The following is a 20,982-nucleotide window of genomic DNA, read 5'->3' as shown; positions in this document are numbered from 1 at the left end:
TCTCGCGGTTCGTCTACATCTTTTTTTCTTTTTTTTAAAGATTTTATTTATTTATTTGACAGAGAGAGACACAGCGAGAGCAGGAACACAAGCAGGGGGAGTGGGAGAGGGAGAAACAGGCCTCCTGCCGGGCAGGGAGCCCGATGTGGGACTCGATCCCAGGACCCCGGGATCATAACCTGAGCGGAAGGCAGACGCTTAACGACTGAGCCACCCGGGCGCCCCTGTGATTGCATCTTTGAGCCACAAGGTGTTGCCATTGAGACTGGTCTTCCTCAGACAGGAGGATGCTATGGTCCCAACTAAATGGTCCAGCAAGGGAAGGCCAACCCAGTTTCTCAGTGGCCAGCTCAGCCACTGGTGTGCCACGCATGGTGCGGCAGATGCCGTTGGTGTCTCACCCGCATCTCGGCACTCGTGGACTGTACTTGGAACATGAGGGCTTTCTCATTGCCTGCATGCAATGCAGGCTGGAAGTGCCAGGGGAGCAGATGTCTACCGATGGTCAGTGGGTACCTTACCCTGATGGAAGTATAACTCTGAGGCAGGCTTTACACTGTTTCTCAGAGCTCCTTCAGCAGGACTGAGCCCAGTTTCCCATAGCAGAAACTTCCTCGAAAATGTACCCCAAGTTGACTTCTTTCACTTTCGTGTTTTAGTGCCAAATTCTCCCCAGAGTGCTTCCTGGGATTACCTTCTAAATGAGCCACCTGTACCCAAATCCTTGTCTCAGTGTCTGATTGTGGGGAGCCCTGCCGGGAACACTTGGACCTCCTCATGGGTCATATCCTTGTACATAGCATTGTGCCCCAATGCACAGGCTCCATGCAGCATGGCATGGCCCTTAGGAGCTTCCCATCTCCCCCACAGGCTTTGTCCATACAGGCTTCTCCATGACCCCTGGGTCACTTGTCTTGAGTCCCAATCACCAGCCTGGGTACCCTCTTATCTTGAAGTAATTATTTTGTTCCTGATAGCTGTAGTATTGTTTGTAACCATGTTCATCTCCTCCCACCAGGCTCACTTACTCTGAATCTTGGGCTTTGTGAGTGGAGTGTCAGTGACTTTCCTCCCCAAAGGCTCCAGAATCCCTTGTGCATATTGATTACTCTCCTGCATGGTTTCCTGTTTTGCAAACCAAGAGTCTGAGGAGGTGCAGCCTTGACTGGGTCTTTCATACCATGAAAAAAAAGCATTATGCTTTGAGAGAACGTAGCCAAGAGACCTGATTTGGATGGGACAGACCTTGTAGAGGGTATGCAATTGGATGTTGTGATCTAAGTGATGAGTAGGAATGAGCCCTGCAGAGAGAATAGCACAGGGGAAGCTGAGTAGGAAGGGACTTGATGCAACTGAGCATCAGAAAGAAGACTCAGACAGAGTCAGTGATTAGAATGGCAAGAAAGGCTGGAACTGTTGGCATTGGCCAAACCCTGTAGGACCTCAGGCCATAGAAAGGATTTTGGTATTTGTCCAAAGAGCACTGGGATGCTTTGAAGGGTTTTAAGTGAGTCAGGGGAGGTATTTTGTGATCAGGAGTGAACTTTAGAATATGATGTGTGAGACAGAAGGAGGAGGATTAGAAAAGGAGAGATGCTTTGGGAGGGTATGGGAGAGCTGAAGCAAGTCATGTTGGTGCAATAGGGTGGTGACAGTAGAAGGGGAAACGAGAGCAAATCAAGACAGATTTTGGAGGCAGAATTGATAGGATTTGGTAACGGACTCTAACTGGGTGGCGAAGGAGAATGAATTCCTCTTTAAGGTATTTTAGGGGCTCAGTCAGTTAAGTGTCTAACTCTTGATTTTGGCTCAGGTCATGATCACAGGGTCCTGACTTTGGGGCCCGTGTCAGGCTTCCCACTCAGTGTGGAGCCGGCTTGAGATTCTTTCCCCCTCCCTCTCCCTTCCCTTCTGTTCCATCCCCCCCATTCGCACTCTCTCTCTAAAATAAATAAATAAAGTCTTAAAAAAAAAGATATTTTATATGGGTAAGAGTGGTAAAATGTAAATGCCTAGAGGGGCAAGCATGAAAAGAGAGCATCAGATTGAATACAAGGCCGTAAGGAATGGAGGGGACTGTGGCAAACTGGAGGGGGCATGCTCTCTCTTGAAGGGGTAGCTGCTGGTTGGCTCTAACCAGTTGTCATGTGGGGAAATGGGTCTGGCATTGTCAGATTTTCAGATTTTTCAGGAGATGCTGCAATCTGTATTTTAATTTGAAATATCTGTATCTCTCCCTGTTGGCAACTAGATCAAAATTCTAAGTAACATTGTGCTAGCCATGTATAACACATCTGTGGGCCACATCTGGCTCCTGGGCAGCTGCTTCTTGCTTGAGATTTGTTCTGCACTCTGTCTTCCTCTAGAAGAATTTCAGAATTAACTGTACTTTGTGACACAAATGTTTTTAAAAGTTAGGGATGCTGAGAAGAAAAAAAAAGGATATTTTAATTTGGGCTAAATCTTGGGAGATACTGATGATCTCAGCTCACACGGTCTGTCAGCAGGGCTCAGGTGATGGGCTGAGGCTGAGATCTGTGGAAATAAACTTAACCTAATTTAGAGCAGATAGGAGGAAGTGCTTTCTTCTTAAAATAGACCATTCCAGACCATGATAGTCTGAGACACTTGAGGTAGACAGAAGTCAAGGCTCTCTCCACCTTGTTTCCCCCTGAGCTTAGAGATCAAGAGTCCATAAACCTTTTAAAGAATGAGTGGATGAGTGTATATTTTATTTATGAATCCATATGCAATTAGAGAAAGTTTTCTTACAGGTCCATAATAGCGTCTGTGATTTGATTATGTTTTTGAGCCTTAAATGGAACTTACCCTCAAACTTTGAATTTTTTTTCATGAGGTGTTTTGGAAGTGAAAGGTGTCATGCAATTAATTTCCTTTGTGTCGTATTCAGCAACATTTGTCTGTTTCTGTGCTCAGTTTAATCTAATTAATAATTTATCCTTCTTAGGATTGTACATCACAACTATATAAGAAAGCAGGTGTTTTTAAGAGTTTACAAGAAAGCTCAATGATTGAGCCTATCTTGGCTTCATAATAGTATTTGAAACAGTAAAATCTTAATTTTGACCTTATTTCCTATAATGCATTTATGGGTAGGTGGAAAAGCTTAGAAATGGTTACCTTGAAGTCAGTCATGGGCAATAGAAGGCATTATTGCATTATTGATTGCTGAAAAAAGTTGATCTCTTTGCTCTTTCTTTTTTTTTTATTTTTTTTTATTTTTAAAGGAGTCAATAAGGCAGTATCTAATGTTTTAGAAGCAGGTAATGTTTTTATTTTTTAATTTATTTTTATTTTTATTTTTTTAAAGATTTTATTTATTTATTTGAGAGAGAGAGAATGAGAGACAGAGAGCATGAGAGGGAGGAGGGTCAGAGGGAGAAGCAGACTCCCCGCCGAGCAGGGAGCCCGATGTGGGACTCGATCCCGGGACTCCAGGATCATGACCTGAGCCGAAGGCAGTCGCTCAACAAACTGAGCCACCCAGGCGCCCCCTCTTTGCTCTTTCTCAGGGATTCATTTTACAGAACTAAAAAAAAAAAGTTCAGGATAGACGAGAATTAGGAGACTACAATCCAAAAAAGCCTGAGTGTCAAAACAAGTACCTAAAAATATATCAGGAGACTTAAACACAGCTGGGGGTGGGGGGTTTGTGAGTGACTCAGTAGAACAAGTAGGAATCATGAGGCTTAGGAGGACATGACAGCCATGGGAACTCGCCTTGGCTTACCTTGTCAACTGGGCCTGTCTCATCTCTGAAATGAACATCACCCTATGTGCTGCAACTAGCTATAAGGGCAAAATTGTTCCAGGAAACCATCCTGCTCTTTGTAAATCTGGAGAAAGAGAGTAATTCCCAAATAAAGTGTTGGGCCTAGGTTGCTAATGATGATTTATTGTTAAGAGGATGTGTACTGGTGAAGAAATTATTGTTATTTTGATGGTCTCTGAAATTCCTCTTTGATTTAATAAGTTCTGTGGAATTGTACATAATGCCTCTTGTCTGGTGTACTCTTGGAGTAAGCAATATCCACCTGTTTCCTCACTTCTTAGACATACAGACTGATGATGATGGACCTGTATTCCTTTTGACATTCTGGCTTCTCTGTTGAATGTTTGAAAAATAAATACAGAATTATATGTATTTCTTGTTCTAGTAGGGTCAAAACCCCAACCAGTCATTATTTTGATCTCCTGTATTTCCTATCACTCTTTGGGTTGATTGGGTGGTCCTTCTATTACACATAGTGTTGGCTGTCACTCATGCACCTAATTTTAGATGGCAGCTGGGCTGGACAGTCTAAGAGGCCTGTCTCACCAGTCTGGTGTCTTGGTGCTGGCTCTTAGCTGGGATGCTTTGGTTCTCCTTCTTGTAGCTCTCTTCATGTCTCATCTTCTGGGATCTTTCTGTGTGACTTCTCTTTCCAGTAAGATAGCTTGGGCCTTAAATCTCTGTTTTTCATGGCTGCTAGGCCTCTTTAAAGCTAGGCTCAGGGCTGGGACAGTGTCACTTTTGCAGCATCTGCTGGTCCAACCAGTCACAAGGCCAGTCTAGATTCAGGTAGAAGGGAAATAGAATCCACCTCTTTGTGGAAGGCGAGACAAAGGTGTACAGGAAGGAGAGGAATTGGTGGCCATCTTGGAGACTCATGGTGGCCATTAAAAATCATGTTTTATTAAGATGTTTTATGGCATTAATATTAAGTGGAAAAAAGGAGATGACACTGAGACAAGACTTTGAAGAAAAAGGAGAGTGTAAGACTTTATATAGATTTTAATAACTAATTTTGTCTAAAATTACACACTTAAAAGAAATTGGAAGCAACAACATCAACTTATTAACAGATATTGCCTATCGGTGCCAGGATTTGGGAGTGTTTTCATTTTCTTCTGTTTGCATATCTACATTTTAAAAATTTTCTATAATCATCCATCAGTTGTTTTCACAATTAAGGAAACTGATAATTTCTTGGGCCAGTTAGAAAGTCTGACAAATTTCAAAGATTAGAAACATATATGTTATATTCCATGATCCCAATGCCAAGAATTAGAATGACTAGCCAAAATTAGAACCAATTAGCCAAAAACTTATAACCACTTTGACATTTAAATATATCTTTCTGAATAATCCCTGGCATAGAAAAAAAATTCAAAAGAAAAATAGCAAGCTATTTACAGATGACAAGAGTTCTATACATAAAATCCTGGAATACGCAGCCAATGTGTATGATCTTACATACCTTCATCAGAAAATATGATTTGAAGGTAAATGAATATTTTTTTTTAAGATTTATTTATTTATTTATTAGAGAGAGAGAGCATGAGAGGGGGGAAGGGCAGAGGGAGAAGCAGACTCCCCACCGAGCAAGGAGCCTGATGTGGGACTCGATCCCAGGACTCCAGGATCATGACCTGAGCTGAAGGCAGTCGCTTAACCAACTGAGCCACCCAGGCGCCTGGTAAATGAATATTTAATACAAAAAGACAAAGTAAACACAAAGAAAGTAGAGATTATTATTAAGGATAAAGAGATACTGATGAAATGGAGGATAGAATGTAGTAAAATGTATCAATAAAACAAAAACTGTAACTTTAAGACACTAAAAAAGCAGACCAACATTTGTCATACAGTCATCAAGAGAAACAGAAAAATACAAACAACATTAGGAATGAAATAGGGACATAACTGGAGATTTTTAAAATTTTAAGGAAAAGTTAAAGCAATACCAGTAAGGCTGAAAAATCTGGATGGAATGGACTGTTGCTTCAGAAACACTTTAATGGGGGCGCCCAGGTGGCTCAGTCGTTAAGCATCTGCCTTCAGCTCAGGTCATGATCCCAGGGTCCTGGGATTGAGCCCCGCATCGGGCTCCCTGCTCAGTGGGAGGCCTGCTTCTTCCTCTCTCACTCCCCCTGCTTGTGTTCCCTCTCTTGCTGTGTCTCTCTCTGTCAAATAAATAAAATCTTTAAAAAGAAAAAAAAAGAAAAAAAGAAACATTTTAATGATCATTGATACAAAATAGGTAACAAGCCTTAACAGATCACTAAACATAGTGAAAAATAAAAAAGTAACCAACAACCAAGCCCATTTAGTTTATGGTTGTGTTCTTCTAAATGTTTCAGGGATAGAGAAGTTGCTTATTATGCTAACTGTTCCAGAACATGTGAAAAATATGAAGTTTCTCAGTCCATTCCATGACACTAACATAAACCTGATACTACACCTAAAAAGAGACCCCAAGGAAACTGGAAGCCATTGTCAACATGTATTGCTCTTTAAATAAGGAAACATTGTTTCAAATAAGTTACTATATCTCTGTATATAGTATGTTATCTCTGTGTTGTGTGTGTGTGTTTCCAAAATGATCAGATCCACTTTTTGTTGGTTATTGCAATTTTCCAGCACCTGGGCCAGCTAGGCTGGTAAAATCACCCAAGATGAAATCTGTGTGGGTATACATTTTATCAGATTTGGACTGGACTTCCAACCTAGCTAGAGACCTCAGAAATGTCTGCCTCTAGATACAAGAGAAGACAGGGAAGGACAAGTTAGATTTCATCAGTTCCAGGAAGACAACTCTAATAGTGTTGGCTCAGCCGGAACCTAAATTCCTAGATTCTAAGCATAGAAAAAATAACAAATTCATTTAGCTGTTGGAATTATAGAAGGGAAAAATATATCTTCTTAAGTTCATAGCAATGAGCATCTATATTAAGAAAAAAAGAAAGATCTCACATAAACAACCTACTTTACACCTTGAGGAACTAGAGAAAGAAGAATAAATTAAGCCCAAAGTTAGTACAAGGAAGAAAATAACAAAGATCAGAAATAAATTTCAGAGCAGAAATAAATGAAAGAGACTAAAAAGACAATATAAAAGATCTTTATTATAGAAATTTTCACACATACAAATAAACAAAAGAAAATGAAAACCACTTGGAATCCCACCACTGTTAACATTTTGATGTGTGTTGTCCCAGTCTTCTCTGTAAGTTAGTGTGTATGTATGTGTGTTTTATAATGTAAGCCATAAAAATGTTTTGTAGTCTGTTCCCCCATCCCTGCCCTGACTGGTGTGTCATGAATATCTTTCCACCTCATTAACTATTCATGTTACAGTCACATTATTCTATCTACTGTCCTGTCTGTCTCTCTCATCATTTATGTAACTGAATCCTATTGTTGGAACTGTTGATTTGCCTTTTCTAGAGAACAGATTATCATGCAAAAATCTTAGATACAAAATGATTTTTGTATATTTTCAAGTAAAATAAAATGAAGCTCTGAGCAACATAAACATTTGAAACTAAGTTCCTTAGTTAGAAACAGGAGTATAATTCTTTGTTGGGACTTTTTAGGGAAAGGAGGAGCTTTTATGGAAAATATTTCTTCACACTGTATATGAGGACTCTTTAGGGTATAAATCACAGATACCCCAACTAGAATTGAATGTAATGAAAAAACTTATGAGCGAATATATCCATTGTCTGTTGCTGCAGCAACACTGCAGAACATCCAGCTGCAAAACATTAGTGACATAGTAAGAAGTATTTGTTTAGTCCACTAGTGTATGGGGCTCATCGGATGTCAGCTGGACTCGCTCATGCATCTGTGGTCACCTGCTGGTTGTCTAGGCAGCTTTGCTGATCTTGACTGGGCTTGCGGTTGGTTGGCTGTTGACTAGGACACCTTGACTCTATTTCATATATCTCCTCTAACAGCAAGCTAGACTGGGCATATTCTAATTACTATTGCAGAGGAAAAAGAGCAAGAAAGTAGATAACACAAGTGCTACTTCAGGCCTCTGCTGCCTTCCCATATGCTACCACCTTATTGGCCAGAACAAATCATATGAGTGAACTCAGAGTCAGATTGGGAGGGCACTGCCAAGGATATAGATGCAGGAAGGAGTAAAGAATTGGAGCCATTAACTCAGTCAGTCTACCTGGCATGTGTAACTAAACTGGCCTGGGGTAGATGTACCTTCAATGACTGCTGAATCCAGGGTATCAAGTGATGTCACTTGTTTTGATTTCATACTATCTAAAGTTTGGCTCTGGGGCGCCTGGGTGGCTCTGTCGGTTAAGCGTCTGCCTTCAGCTCAGGTCATTATCACAGAGTCCTGGGATGGAGCCCTGCATCAGTCTCCCTGCTCAGCGGGGGGGAGTCTGCTTCTCCTTCTCCCTCTGCCTGCCACTCCCCTTGCTTGTGCTCTCTCTCTGTGTCAAATAAATAAATAAAATCTTAACAAAAAAAAAAGTTTGGCTCTGCTTTCCTTTGCATTAGCTTCACTCCCAAGGCAGCCATTTCCATATGGTAGTCCTCAGAAGCTCCATCTCAAAGGCAAGTAATTCTAGCTGAAAAAGAGCTTATCTGGGGCACCTGGGTGGCTCAGTTGGTTGAGCGCCTGTCTTCGGCTCAGGTCATGATCTTGGAGTCCCAGGATTGAGTCCCGCATCGGGCTCCCTGCTCAGTGGGGAGTCTGCTTCTCCCTCTGACCCTACCCACTCTCATGTACTCTCTCTTAAATAAATAAGTAAAAATCTTAAAAAAAAAAAGCTTATCTTTCCCAATTGTTCCAGCTAAAGTATGGTATAAATATTTTTGGGCCAATGTGGGTCACATGCCCATCCCTAACCTAAGGTCACTCAGCCAATCAGTGTTAGAATGGAAATTTGAAAGCTGGTTTGCCCTTCTCTAAAATCTGTGGTCTTAGTGTCTAAAGGTGAAGAAAAATAAAGTACACTAAACATATCCTCAGAGGAAGAGCAGGAGGCCATCATGCACCACAATAAGGCCATTTGGGTCCTAACATTGAAGGGATAATCACAACCCTGTAACCCAGCTACATAAAATTCTGCAACAAAGTACTTGAATGACTATGACAGGGAGCTGCTACTACTATTCTCCAGGGGATATGGGACCAGGAGCTCTGACATGGTCTACTGTTCCCTTGTGCCATTTCTCCTTTAGGTGTGGATTAGTGTGGAATAAATATTTAGGTCAACCAAAATGGAAAAGAAGTCCCAAAACACCAGCCTGAAAGAAGTGCGTGAAGGGAGAAAAAGACAGGACTACCATTTTCTCTGGTAATAGCATTTAGGATCTGGCTAGAAGTATAGGAGTCTTGATGGTCGAACCACCTCTTTTTCTTCTAGCTCCAGAATGGCCAGTAGGTTCCAACTCCTGAGTCAATGCGAGTTGATTATTGGTAAACCATCTAGAGTGTTATGTTGAGAAGAATTCCTACCTTGGTGGAAATGAGGACTGTGGTGGATTAGTGATGTCTGGAATGTGTACAGGAGTGGGAAGTAACAACATGCTTGACCGTTATTTGACATCCCAGGAAGCAAACACTTCTCAGAGTCTCTGTCAAGCCACTTGTGTATGGGGGTCATGCCTCTAGGATGGAGTATTTTATAGCTAAGTTCTCTGTGATGAGGAATTCTGTGGTGAATTTTCTGGAGGTCCCAACTGTCACTTAGCACAAACCAAAATGCAGAGCATCATTTTCCCTGAGGAAAAATGGGCTGCTTCTTTGCTCTGAGAACTTTTGAGCTTGTTTGGGAGCAGGTGGGGGAAATACACAAAATGTTTACGTGTAGTAAGTAAAGTTTGGGGCTACTTTTTAAAAAAACGAATATGGGTGTGACTATTGTTTTTGTATCTGTCATTATCATCGTTGATCTATCAATATATTTAAAAAAATATAATATAGTCAGAGTTCTAAAGAAGTTTGTTTTTGATTATCTTTTTTCCCTCATTTTTCAGATCCTCTGGAGTCATTTTCTGGTACAGACTGTGAAAAGAATGCATTGAAAATTCTGGCCAATAGTGGAAATATTGGCATAACCCCCAACTTAGTATAGCAGTCTTTCTCTTCAGTAGCACCTCATAATAGAAGAAAAATGTATGGAAGTGCAAGAACAATCACCAATCTGGAAGGCAGTCCTTCCAGATCTCCTCGTTTGCCAAGGTCTCCTCGTTTGGGCCACAGAAGAACAAGCAGTGGGGGAGGTGGAGGAACAGGCAAGACACTGTCCATGGAGAATATCCAGTCCCTTAATGCAGCCTATGCTACATCTGGACCTATGTATCTGAGTGATCATGAGGGGGTGGCTTCGACAACTTACCCAAAGGGCACCATGACTCTGGGAAGGGCCACAAATCGAGCTGTATATGGAGGCCGAGTCACAGCCATGGGGAGTAGTCCCAATATTGCTTCTGCTGGACTTTCCCACACAGATGTTCTTTCATACACAGATCAACATGGTGGTCTGACTAGCTCATCCCATCATCACCACCACCAGGTCCCTTCCATGTTGAGGCAGGTAAGGGATAGCACAATGTTAGACCTTCAAGCCCAGCTCAAGGAACTTCAGAGAGAGAATGACCTCCTCCGGAAAGAACTAGACATCAAGGACAGCAAGTTAGGATCTTCCATGAACAGTATCAAGACCTTCTGGAGTCCTGAGCTCAAAAAGGAGAGAGTCTTGAGGAAAGAAGAGGCAGCCCGAATGTCTGTCCTCAAGGAGCAGATGAGGGTTTCCCATGAAGAAAATCAGGTAGGTTATGGCTCATCTCAGTGTTTTTCAGCCTTGGCTTCTCACTGAGTAGTTGATGCTTTGCAGATGGCACCACGACCTGCGCAGAAGTTTGGCATCATCAAGAAAGCTATGGTTTAGTACGTGTTTGACTTAGAGACTACAAAAGGTCATAAGCAATATGAAATTATAACTTGTGATCTTGTTTTCCAATAACTTTTTCACACTGTTGCAGAAGAGAGGGAATCATTCTTTATTGCCTAACTTTTATACTTGGTTATTTTTTTTTTTCTTTTTTAGCAGTAACAACAGCAGCTCAGATGTACTTCCCTCTGCATCGAAGAGGAAAATGTTAATTTTTGCAAGAGTAGACACTTTAACAGCAACATTTAGAGAGCCACATTTGACCGGTGGATTGAATTATTCTTGAAGTCACAGCAACTATTCTTTCTAGAATGAGTGGAGTTTATTCTCTAAACAGCAAACCAAATATTAAATAACACTGGGTGGAATGGGTTTGATATCATGTTGGAGAAACACAAAAAGTTGTAACCTGGTCTTTCCTTTATCCATTCATATTAAATAAGCATGTACTATGTGCAGGGCACCTTCTTACTCTTTTCTCATCTATCTTCCATGTTACAGCAAGATCAGTTTTCCCAGTGTCTACTTGCAGTTATACCATTTCTCTGCTTTAAAGCCTTCAATAGGGGCGCCTGGGTGGCTCAGTCGTTAAGCGTCTGCCTTCGGCTCTGGTCATGATCCCAGGGTCCTGGGTTCGAGCCCCACGTTGGGCTCCCCACTCCACGGGAAGCCTGCTTCTCCCTCCCCCTGCTTGTGTTCCTGCTCTCGCTATCTCTCTCTCTGTCAAATAAAATCTTAAAAAAAAAAAATAAAGCCCTCAATAATTACTTATTGCCTTCAGAGTGAATTCTGCCTCTTTGGCTGAGCTGATGGCACCTTCATTTGGAAGGCCCGAGCCAACCTTTTCCAGCCTTATCTCATACCACCTCCATGCACATCTCCTATGCTACGTGCACTCCCACTTAGTAACTTCTGCACATACTCAGGGTTTTCCCCCTTCAGTCCTTTGCTCTTTATGTTCCCTTTCCCTAGTGGCCTTCTCAGCAACCCCTCTCCCTGCCTCTTCCCTTTCAGGGTTGGCCAGTCTCCATTTCCAAATCCTGCCTATTCTGTGGAGCTCATTTATCTGCTGTTGTTTTCATAAGGGCTTTGGAGTCCGACATGCCTGGGTTTAAATCCCAGCTTCACCTCTTATGAGTAGTGAGATAAGTGCGATGAGATGGGGAGTAGAGAGTGCTGTGCCATTTGGCGGAAAAATTTCAAGGTATCGTTTAACTTTCTGTAGAAATTTGAGATAACTCCAACTTGGCTGAACTAGTGATTCTTTGATAATTGGTCTTGATGTTGGCCTCACGAAGCTCTCTGTCTTTCTTGGGTTTATCTGCTGGCCCTCCTATCTGTTTCCCTGGATACCACCCCTTGGAGTCCAAGTATCTTTAGAAGCATTTTTGATCTCTATGAGATCTCCTCTTCGTTCTGCTTCTATGTGTAGAAAGCAATCACCTTATCCTTTTGACAATCTGACAGAGCCTTTGCTGGTTTTCAGATGTGGAAATGTGATTTTTAGTTGGAACAGACAGTTGTGTTCTTCAATCCTAAATCAAATTAATGCTCTTTACTATCATTTCTGCTTTTTCCCCCTGACGTTACTGGTTCATGATGTCCTTGTGAACCTGTTACTGCTATGTGTATTTCCCTAGTTCTGTACCAGTTTTCTTCTTTAATTGTTTTGGAAAGTGTTTACAGCCATTTAGGGATGATGCAAGTAGCAACAAAAAAGTTTGAAAGCCATTCTTTAAACTGTCAGCTCCAAAATTGCTTTTATCTTATGTTGCTATCATTAAATTTTTTTGGAGCACAGACTCACTTATATGTGTATATTTACTTATAAATTACATGATGTGCTATTATGCCAATGTATTGTGTGTCTTTTCTGACATTCACACAGAATTAAATATGGAAGTGGTTGACAAAATTAAGTAATATATTGAGGTACACTTTAAGGATACACAAAACCTTCTTGCTGTTGTAAAAACATTTTTAACCCCTTGTTTATTTTGTAAGGGTTAGTTTAGTTTAAACTGGGAAATATCCATAATTCTACTTAACCGTCCCATGTTGCTGTAAGCCCGAAATAAGCGAATACTTGAGGGTGCTTCTAGTACCCCTTCCTAGCTCTGGAAAATACTATGATCACAGGCTACCTTGGGTACTATGGGTACCCTATAAGCATGTGACATGTGATCCAGTAAAAGCTCCAGTATTAATCTATTAAATATAAGTAAAATGTAATTATTTTCTTCTTTAGGTTAAAAATGTAAAAGGAGGAAGAAGCACAGAGAGTTTGAAAAGTCAATTTACTTGCAGTATGAGGTAGTATTACAAAGTAAAGAATATAAAGATTGACAAAAAGCAAGTTATTTTTTAAAAATTGAAGCACCTCTCCTTCTCCTGTGGGAATTATGTCAGGATCTGTTTTAGGGGTCTGTGAGTACCTGTTGATCAGGATAGGGTAGATCCTGCTGCAGCAATCAAATCTCAGTGGCTTAACACATCAAGATTCCTTCTTATTCACCGGAAGTATGAAGTAGGTCAGGTGACTCTGTAGGGCAGTCCCCCTCTAGTCAGTGACTCAGCATTCAGGCTTTCTACATCTTGACACATGGCTTCAAGAGTTGTTACACCAGAGAAAGGGGGTGTGTGGAGATGGCACATTGGCTCCTCAATTCCTTAGGCTGGAAGTGACACAATTGCAAGGGGTTGGGATGTATAGTATAGTCCTCTCTTCTTTCCAGGAAGGAGAGTAAGATATGAAGGAACACTAGAAATTTCTACCAGTGGGGTTTTTGTGTTTGTCAAAAAGTGGAGCTCGATGAAATAAAGCTTGGGGAACAATCCAGACTCCTGCTGTTGCTGCTGTTTCTATTATTACTGCTTCTGCTACCAATAGACATCTGTTGGGGGCTTACAATTTGCCAGGCATGGTCCTTGGAGGTTTGTGTACATTATCTTATTTACTGTTTGCATCAGGCACCTGGGGTAGGTGCTAGACTTTTTCTTGTTTTACAGATGAAAAATAAATGTAGAGAGAATAAGCAGCTTGCCCAAGTTTACACAGCTAGTTAATGAGAGAGCTGGGCTTTAAGGCTTAGGTCTAGTTCATGCCAATGTCTAGGACTTAACTTTATGTTCACTAACTCCTTATAGAAACACTGAGCTGTGAATATAATCTTAGTTTCATGGGAAGATCATATTATGTTAGATAAAAAGACTAGTTCTGATAGAATGATTGAGAATGTGATTTAGTGGGGCACCTGGGTGGCTCAGTTGTTAAACATCTGCCTTCGGCTCGGGTCGTGATCCCAGGGTCCTGGGATCAAGCCCTGCATCGGGCTACCTGCTCAGCGGGAAGCCTGCTTCTCCCTCTCCCACTTGCCCTGCTTGTGTTCCTGCTCTCGCTATCTTTCTCTCTGTCAAATAAATAAATAAAATCTTAAAAAAAAAAAAAGAATGTGATTTAGTTTAATTGGGATTTTTATTCTTAATTAGGAATTTATTTCATTTTCTCAGAAGTGGTTTTTTGTGCTGTTTAGAGATTCTACCATTTACCATAACTGACTATAATTTCCCTTTAGAGGAAAAAATCATGGAAAATTTTTCTATATGGACGAAAAGAATGTAAAGGAGATGAGGGACATTTGACTGTGCTTTCTTATGCATAGCAACCAGAGACTGCATCTACAAATGTAGTTCTACCAGTGCGTATTTGGATAATTAGAAGTTCACTAACCTAAATTCAGGTGATCTAAAACAATTTGAGCTATACTATTTGAATACAAATGGGAAGCAGGTCTATCATAGGGTGGAGGTCAGGAAGCTCAAGTTCTGTTGTATATGAAATTCATGGTTCTGTGTATTTAATGCTCACTAATACAAACCTTTCACCCTTATGTGCAGTGTTGAAGAGGGCAACCACTCATCAATTCTTTTGGAGTATATTTTGAAGTTCTAGTGATTCTGTCCAGGGGAACTGAACCCAACTCCAGATCTAAGGGAGGATGTTGAGCACCCTTCCTGTGTTATAGGAAGTGCAGGACTATTTGGAACCTTGGAGGCAATGGGTAGGGGGCTGTGACCAAATTTCTTGTGTGGGTTCCTGGATGGATATTCCACCCCAGATCCTATTCTGCAGGCTCTCTCCAAGGTGCTACTTCTCAGCCACATAGATTTGCATGAATAGAAATACATTTGGGACCACTAAGAGTTGCAATATTGGCATTAGGAATCACTGGAGTGCATGGATGCACAGTTACCCTTATGTTATCACTTGTGCTTTTTACTTCATGATATACTTTCTTGAATGGAAGAAGAGGGTGGTGGAGTATTGTAGACAGCTAATTCTTTGAAATGGTGTGAACCCATAGCCTGTGCTCTCAATGTCACACCTGTAGACTGACTTGGGGAGAGGTGAATAGAAAAGATTTGGAGTGGATGTTTGGCTGCCACTTGAGGCAGCCCCCTTATTAATTTTGTAATAGCCTATGGAGTTGGGGTGGATGTTGGGGGCAGGAGAATGCAACTACTGGAAAGTAAAGTGACCTAATTTTTTCTAAAAGTTTATATGATTGTCTTTTCTTTGCAGCTCCATTCTATTTACCTGCATGATAGAGATCAGAGAGGGAAAACATGGTAGAGAAGAAGTTTTCAGAAAGTTCATAAGGACTTACGTCTTGCAGTTTGATGCGTATAAGTTATTGACTTTTCATATTCCTGGATTTTTTGGTAATTATTAATTTTATATTTCTAATAGATTACTTTTTCCAAATTAGATGTGTATTAAGCGGTTTTGAGACATTTTCCAAACTTGTGCATGGCTAGCCAAGGATCTGCATGAATATAAATAGCATCACACGCTGGGAGATTGTACTCAATCTAATATTTACCCATCTTGTGCATGCAGAAGTGGGACAAGGTCACTGGGAAACGTAACCTAAGAAGTGTAAGTAAACCTGCCTGGGGAGTTTTATGGCTTTGAAGCAATGGTTATGTGATCATTTCTATTTCTGGCTTAACACAATAGGAAATAATTTACTCTGAATCAATATTAGTATGGATTTTTGATGAGTTTTTTAGCTAGTTTCAATGTATGATTTATTGGCTCTCATTTTGAGCCTGTAACTTGAACAGGTCAAGTTTCCATGTGTCTCTTATCATTGTTTTTTTGTTTTATTTGATTACACTCTAGGGCCATTTCAACAGGGGTCTGTTCTGTTCTAAACTCTGTTCTAAAATGCTCATGTCACTGGGAGTGTCCAGATATGAAGAGCTGTACCAATTGGAAGTGGGTGATAGAATTCATTCTATCTCCTGTTGGGAAGGTGGCGAGGTAGCCACTGTGAAGGGGTGTCCACTAACTATTAAATGCAGCTGCAGTACCTTGAGTACTGGGTGTTTGTGAAATCAAGGGCTCAGCTTTGGAGTGTTCAGATCCATCCAGTTTGCCGATGGGACTTAAATATATTCACTGCTTAGATAGACCTGTTTTATTCCTGTATCTTCTTTCAGACCCCATTCCTTCTGCTACTCTGAATCTGAGATCCATGGATCCCTCAAAGCCAGTTTTCCAAAGCGTATCCAGGGAAACGACACTTTCCAGAGGGGATTTTCCAGCCAAATAAACTTGAGACATGACATACTAGGTAGTCCTATCCTGGAAATCCATAATGCATCTGTTATGGATTGAGTTATGTTCCCCCCAAAAAGATATGTTGGAATCTTAATCCCCTGTAACTCAGAATGTGATTTTATTTGGAGATAAGTTCTTTTTAGAGGTAATCAAGTTAAAATGAGGTCATTTGGGTGGGCGCTAACCCAATGTCTGATGTCCTTACCAAAAGGGGAAATTTGGACACAGACATAAACATGTACAGAGGGAAGACCATGTGAAGAGGCAGGGAGAAGATGACTGTCTACAATCCAAGGAAAGAAGCCTGGATTCTTCACTCACAGTCCTCAGAAGGAAGCAACCCTGATGACACCTTGACCTTGATCTTCTGGCCTCCAGAACTGTGAGACAATAAATTTCTTTGTTTAAGCCACCCAGTTTATGATACTTTGTTATGGCAGCCCTAACAAACTCATACAATATATCAGCATGTGAAATGAAATGCTTTAACTCCTGCAGTTTAAAAAAAATTTATTAAGGGGGCACCTGGGTGGCTCAGTTGGTTGAGCAGTTGAATGTCTGACTCTTGATTTCGGCTTACATCCTGATCTCGGGGTTGTGAGATTGAACCATGCATCAGGCTCCATGCTCAGTGGGGAGTCTGCCTGAGATTCTTTCTCTGCCCCACACCCCCCCCAAACAAATTTTTAAAAAAGGAAAAAAAAATTATTAAGTTTGCTTAGCTTCAGCAAAGACCATGAAACTTTATCTTAAACCAAGCATCTATATATTTAGCAGCTATTGCTGCAGTAATGCTGTATAACAAGGCATTCCAAAACCTATTGGCTTAAAAAGATAAGCATTTACCTCTCCCTCACGTATCTGCAGGTTGGGTGCAACTTAGTTGGGCAGGGCTGGACTTCAGGCTGAAAGTTGGCTTCAAATATGTTCTACATGTGTCCACATTCTCCCTGGGACAGAAGTATTCAGGAATTCATCTTATGGTGGATCATAGATGCCAAGAGTCCAACCAAACCACACAGACTGTTTTAATTTTATTTTATTATGTTATGTTAATCACCACACATTACATCATTAGTTTTAGATGTAGTGTTCCATGATTCATTATTTGCGTATAACACCCAGTGCTCCATTCAGTACATGCCCTCTTTAATACCCATCCCCAGGCTAACCCATCCCCCACCCCCCTCCCCTCTAGAACCCTCAGTTTGTTTCTCAGAGTCCATAGTCTCTCCTGGTTCGTCTCCCCCTCCGAGTTCCCCCCTTCATTTTCCCCTTCCTGCTATCTTCTTTTTTTTTTAACATATAATGTATTATTTGTTTCAGAGGTACAGGCCTGCCACACAGACACTTTTAAAGCCTCTGCTTATATCAAGTCAACTCACATTGTATTGCCTAAAGCATGTTACATGGCCAAGCCCAGAGTCAGTGGGGTCAGGGGAATGTACTCCCTGCCAAGTCACTCATATATATATTCTGTTATATATGTTAACATATATATGTTATTATTATATATATTGTTTAATATATATATTTTATTTATTTATTTATTTATTTATTTATTTTTTATTTATGAGAGACAGAGCGAGAGAGAAAGGCAGAGGGAGAAGCAGGCTCCCAAGGAGCAGGGAGCCCGATGGGGGACTCGATCCCAGGACCCTGGGATCATGACCTGAGCCGAAGGCAGACGCTTAACCATCTGAGCCACCTAGGCGCCCCTATATTTTAAATAATCTTATTTGTCATAAACTATAAATATTCTTAGAACTAAGGGAATAAAGGCCACATTTTGGAAAAGACTGCTTCAGGAGTAGCTCTGGAAACAAGATATTAAAGTTTGAGACCTGTGAAGGTAGATGAACGCTATCAGTGTGGTCAAAGGTTCCTTCAGTGGCTGGGCCTTCCAGAGTATCCTAGTGATGCCTGTTTAATGGCTCAGCATCAGGCTTTTCCCTTTCTATCTCATGTAACTGGCCAATGAAACCCAAGTGGGAGATTCTGGGAAAGCTTTTGTTTTCCTGATAAAAAGAGTAAATGTCACCAGCAGTGCTCCTTCCCCCTTCTTCCTGTCTCAAGTGTTGATTTGTTGTCCGGAGCTATGTCAGCTGTGTAGTAACCATGAAAGAAAGCCACGCCAAACACAGAAACTCTGTCCTGCCATCTCCGAGCACTTGCAGCAGCGCACACAGTGGCTGCCCTCCAGACCTCTAGTCATGTGAAAATAACCGCTAGTGGTTTAAGTCCCTGTTTGTTGGGTGGTCTATTACTAGCAGCTCAATATCTTCCTAACTGATACAACAAAAAATTATTGATCATCACTATTATTCATAATAATTATCAGTCATGATAAGCAGAGAAATAGGTGCATTTCAGTGAGGTGAAGTGAGGTCTTAAAGGACCTTACACATTAGAATGAAGAAACCTACTTACCAATTGTATTGGGCAACACTCCAAAGTAGTGACACAAAAGCTCCTCAAACCTGTGTAGGTGAAAAAGGGGGATTTATTAGTTCCTGTAATGAAATTGCAGAGAGGTAGAGTGTATGTGGCTGGGGTTAAGGAATAGATATGTGAGAAGGGGTTACTGTGACTTGTGAGCCCTTTAGACTGCAGGCATTGGGAGAGGGGCAGTTCTTTTTAGGAACTGAGATGAAGGACAAAGGGTTGCTGTAGGACAAAAACATGTTCATTGTATTGACTTGAGCTGTCCTTAGTCACCCTCTTTCTTCAAATTTCTTAAGGGTTCCTAAGTCATATTAAGAGACTGAGGGGTGCCTGGGTGACTCAGTCGGTTAAGTGTCTGACTCTTGATTTCTGCTCAGGTCATGATCTCAGGGACGTGGGATTGAGCCCGGTGTTGGGCTCCTCGCTCAGTAGGGAGTCAGCTTGAGATTCTCTCCCTCCGCCCCTCCCCCACCGTGTTCTTTCTCTCTCTCTCAAGTAAATAGATAAATCTAAAAAAAAGAGACCTGAGAAATTAAGAAGTCAATCAAATGTCATATAGGTATATAACTTTTTTTCATTTCAACTCTTATTTAAAGTATGAGTGTGTCTTCCCCAATGTTGCATAGGCACAGAGATTTAGAACTGCATAATATAAACGAGTTTAGCACCACAGCATAATCTGAAATTTAGAAGGACATGTCCTGAATTTTAGAAGGACAACAACAAAAGTTCACCTTCCTCATCTTGAAATAGTCTTCCTCAGCTCTTCAGAGAACTGTAGCTTTTGTCTACATTTCCAGAAGGGTGGAAAAACTTTGGTCCAGACTTAGGCAATGACCTACTTAGACTGAAACCACGATTTTAAATGGCTTTCATGGGTAGGTGAAAACTTCCTTTGGTTCTGAAGATAGATGAGATGGCTCATAGCCAACAGTTGATTTCTTTGTTTGCTAGAATGTAGGAGAATGATTTGAAGTGAACTACACACATCTTTGTCACAGATGTCAGCTGGTTTTTGCCTCAGTAATCTCTTGCAGTCAGCCCTAGGATCAGCCATGTGCACTGCATTAGTAGCCTTACAGATTTTTATTCCCAGGTTTTATTTTATGAAAGACTTGACTAATGGGGGGAGGAATATAAACATTCCTGTATGCTGGAACTTGGGAGAGCTAAATGATTTCCATCTTCCATTTTCTCTCTGGATCACTTTATTTTGGCGATGGGATAGCAACAGCACACAAGCAACTAAAGAAAACATTTTGGAGTATTTCAATGGATAGATTATTTTAGTCTCACTTGTGCCAAGGCACTTTTTGAAACCAAGCTCTAAAGGGGGAAGGCAGAGGGAGTGGTCACCCTCAAAACATTCACTGCCTGATAAAATTCTCTACAGACAACACCCTCCCAGGGTTTTGAGAAGCAAGTCTATGTTGACAGGAGAAAAGTAACAGAGTGATTTTATCGGCCAAAGCAGATGGGGTGGGCTCTGAACCTAGCCTCCTCTGGCCAGAGTGCAATTTCAGTTTCTATAATTAGTTGCAGGTGGAGCTCTTGTGTTGTTGTTTTGGAGTCCACTGACATCTGTGCGCAAATTCCCACCACCCCCAGTTGGCATTTGGACTCAATAAGTGGTTTTGGCTTTGCAAGAATATAGAAAATTGTAGATCTATTTCACACACACACACACACACACACAAAGCTGCTGTAAAGGTCAGGTTCTGAAAGCTGTGGAAAGCATTTTCCAAAAGTTTGGGAAGTAGGTTTTAGGCAGAGTGTGGGCATGTAGCCAAGAGCTAGGGTAGCTTGACAAAGAGAATTGTGGCACGTGCAATTTCTTCTTGGTTTCTCTGTGAGGCCAGCATTTGATTGTATCTTGGAAGTGATGTGCAGCCATTTTGTTTTCAGTGGGAACATTTTGGAGAGAAAAAGTACAGCTACTTCCTATCTTATAAACCCACGGCTGGGCTTGTGCTGTCTGGTTTGGCTATGTACACTGCACAAGTTAACTTACTTGTTTTCAGTTGAGGGCAATTTACCTCCCAAGGGACATTTGGCAATGTCTGGAGACATTTTTGGTTGTCACTACTGGAAGGGGTGACATCCAATGGGTAGAGGAGTGACATCCGGTGGGTAGAGGCTAGGGATATTGCTAAACAGCCCAAAGTGCATAGAATTGAGCTCTACATTATCTGGCCAAGAAT

At 41.2% G+C, this 20,982-nt stretch overlaps 1 protein-coding gene across 1 annotated transcript in view; it reads left to right on the top strand.

Moving 5' to 3' along the window:
- ERC2 (ELKS/RAB6-interacting/CAST family member 2) overlaps positions 1–20,982 on the top strand; it is a 338,677-nt gene that overhangs the window by 22,847 nt on the left and 294,848 nt on the right. The window contains exon 3 of the mRNA XM_081805747.1: positions 9,794–10,587. Within this exon, the coding sequence (XP_081661873.1) occupies positions 9,931–10,587 (657 nt within the window). The 5' untranslated portion in view covers positions 9,794–9,930. The remainder of the gene's footprint in view (positions 1–9,793; positions 10,588–20,982) is intronic.

This window comes from Leptonychotes weddellii, chromosome 1 (genome assembly GCF_054177405.1).
Source record: "Leptonychotes weddellii isolate Sample4059 chromosome 1, ASM5417740v2, whole genome shotgun sequence".
NCBI classification, from domain to species: domain Eukaryota; kingdom Metazoa; phylum Chordata; class Mammalia; order Carnivora; family Phocidae; genus Leptonychotes; species Leptonychotes weddellii.
This window is presented reverse-complemented; position numbering and strand designations above follow the sequence as displayed.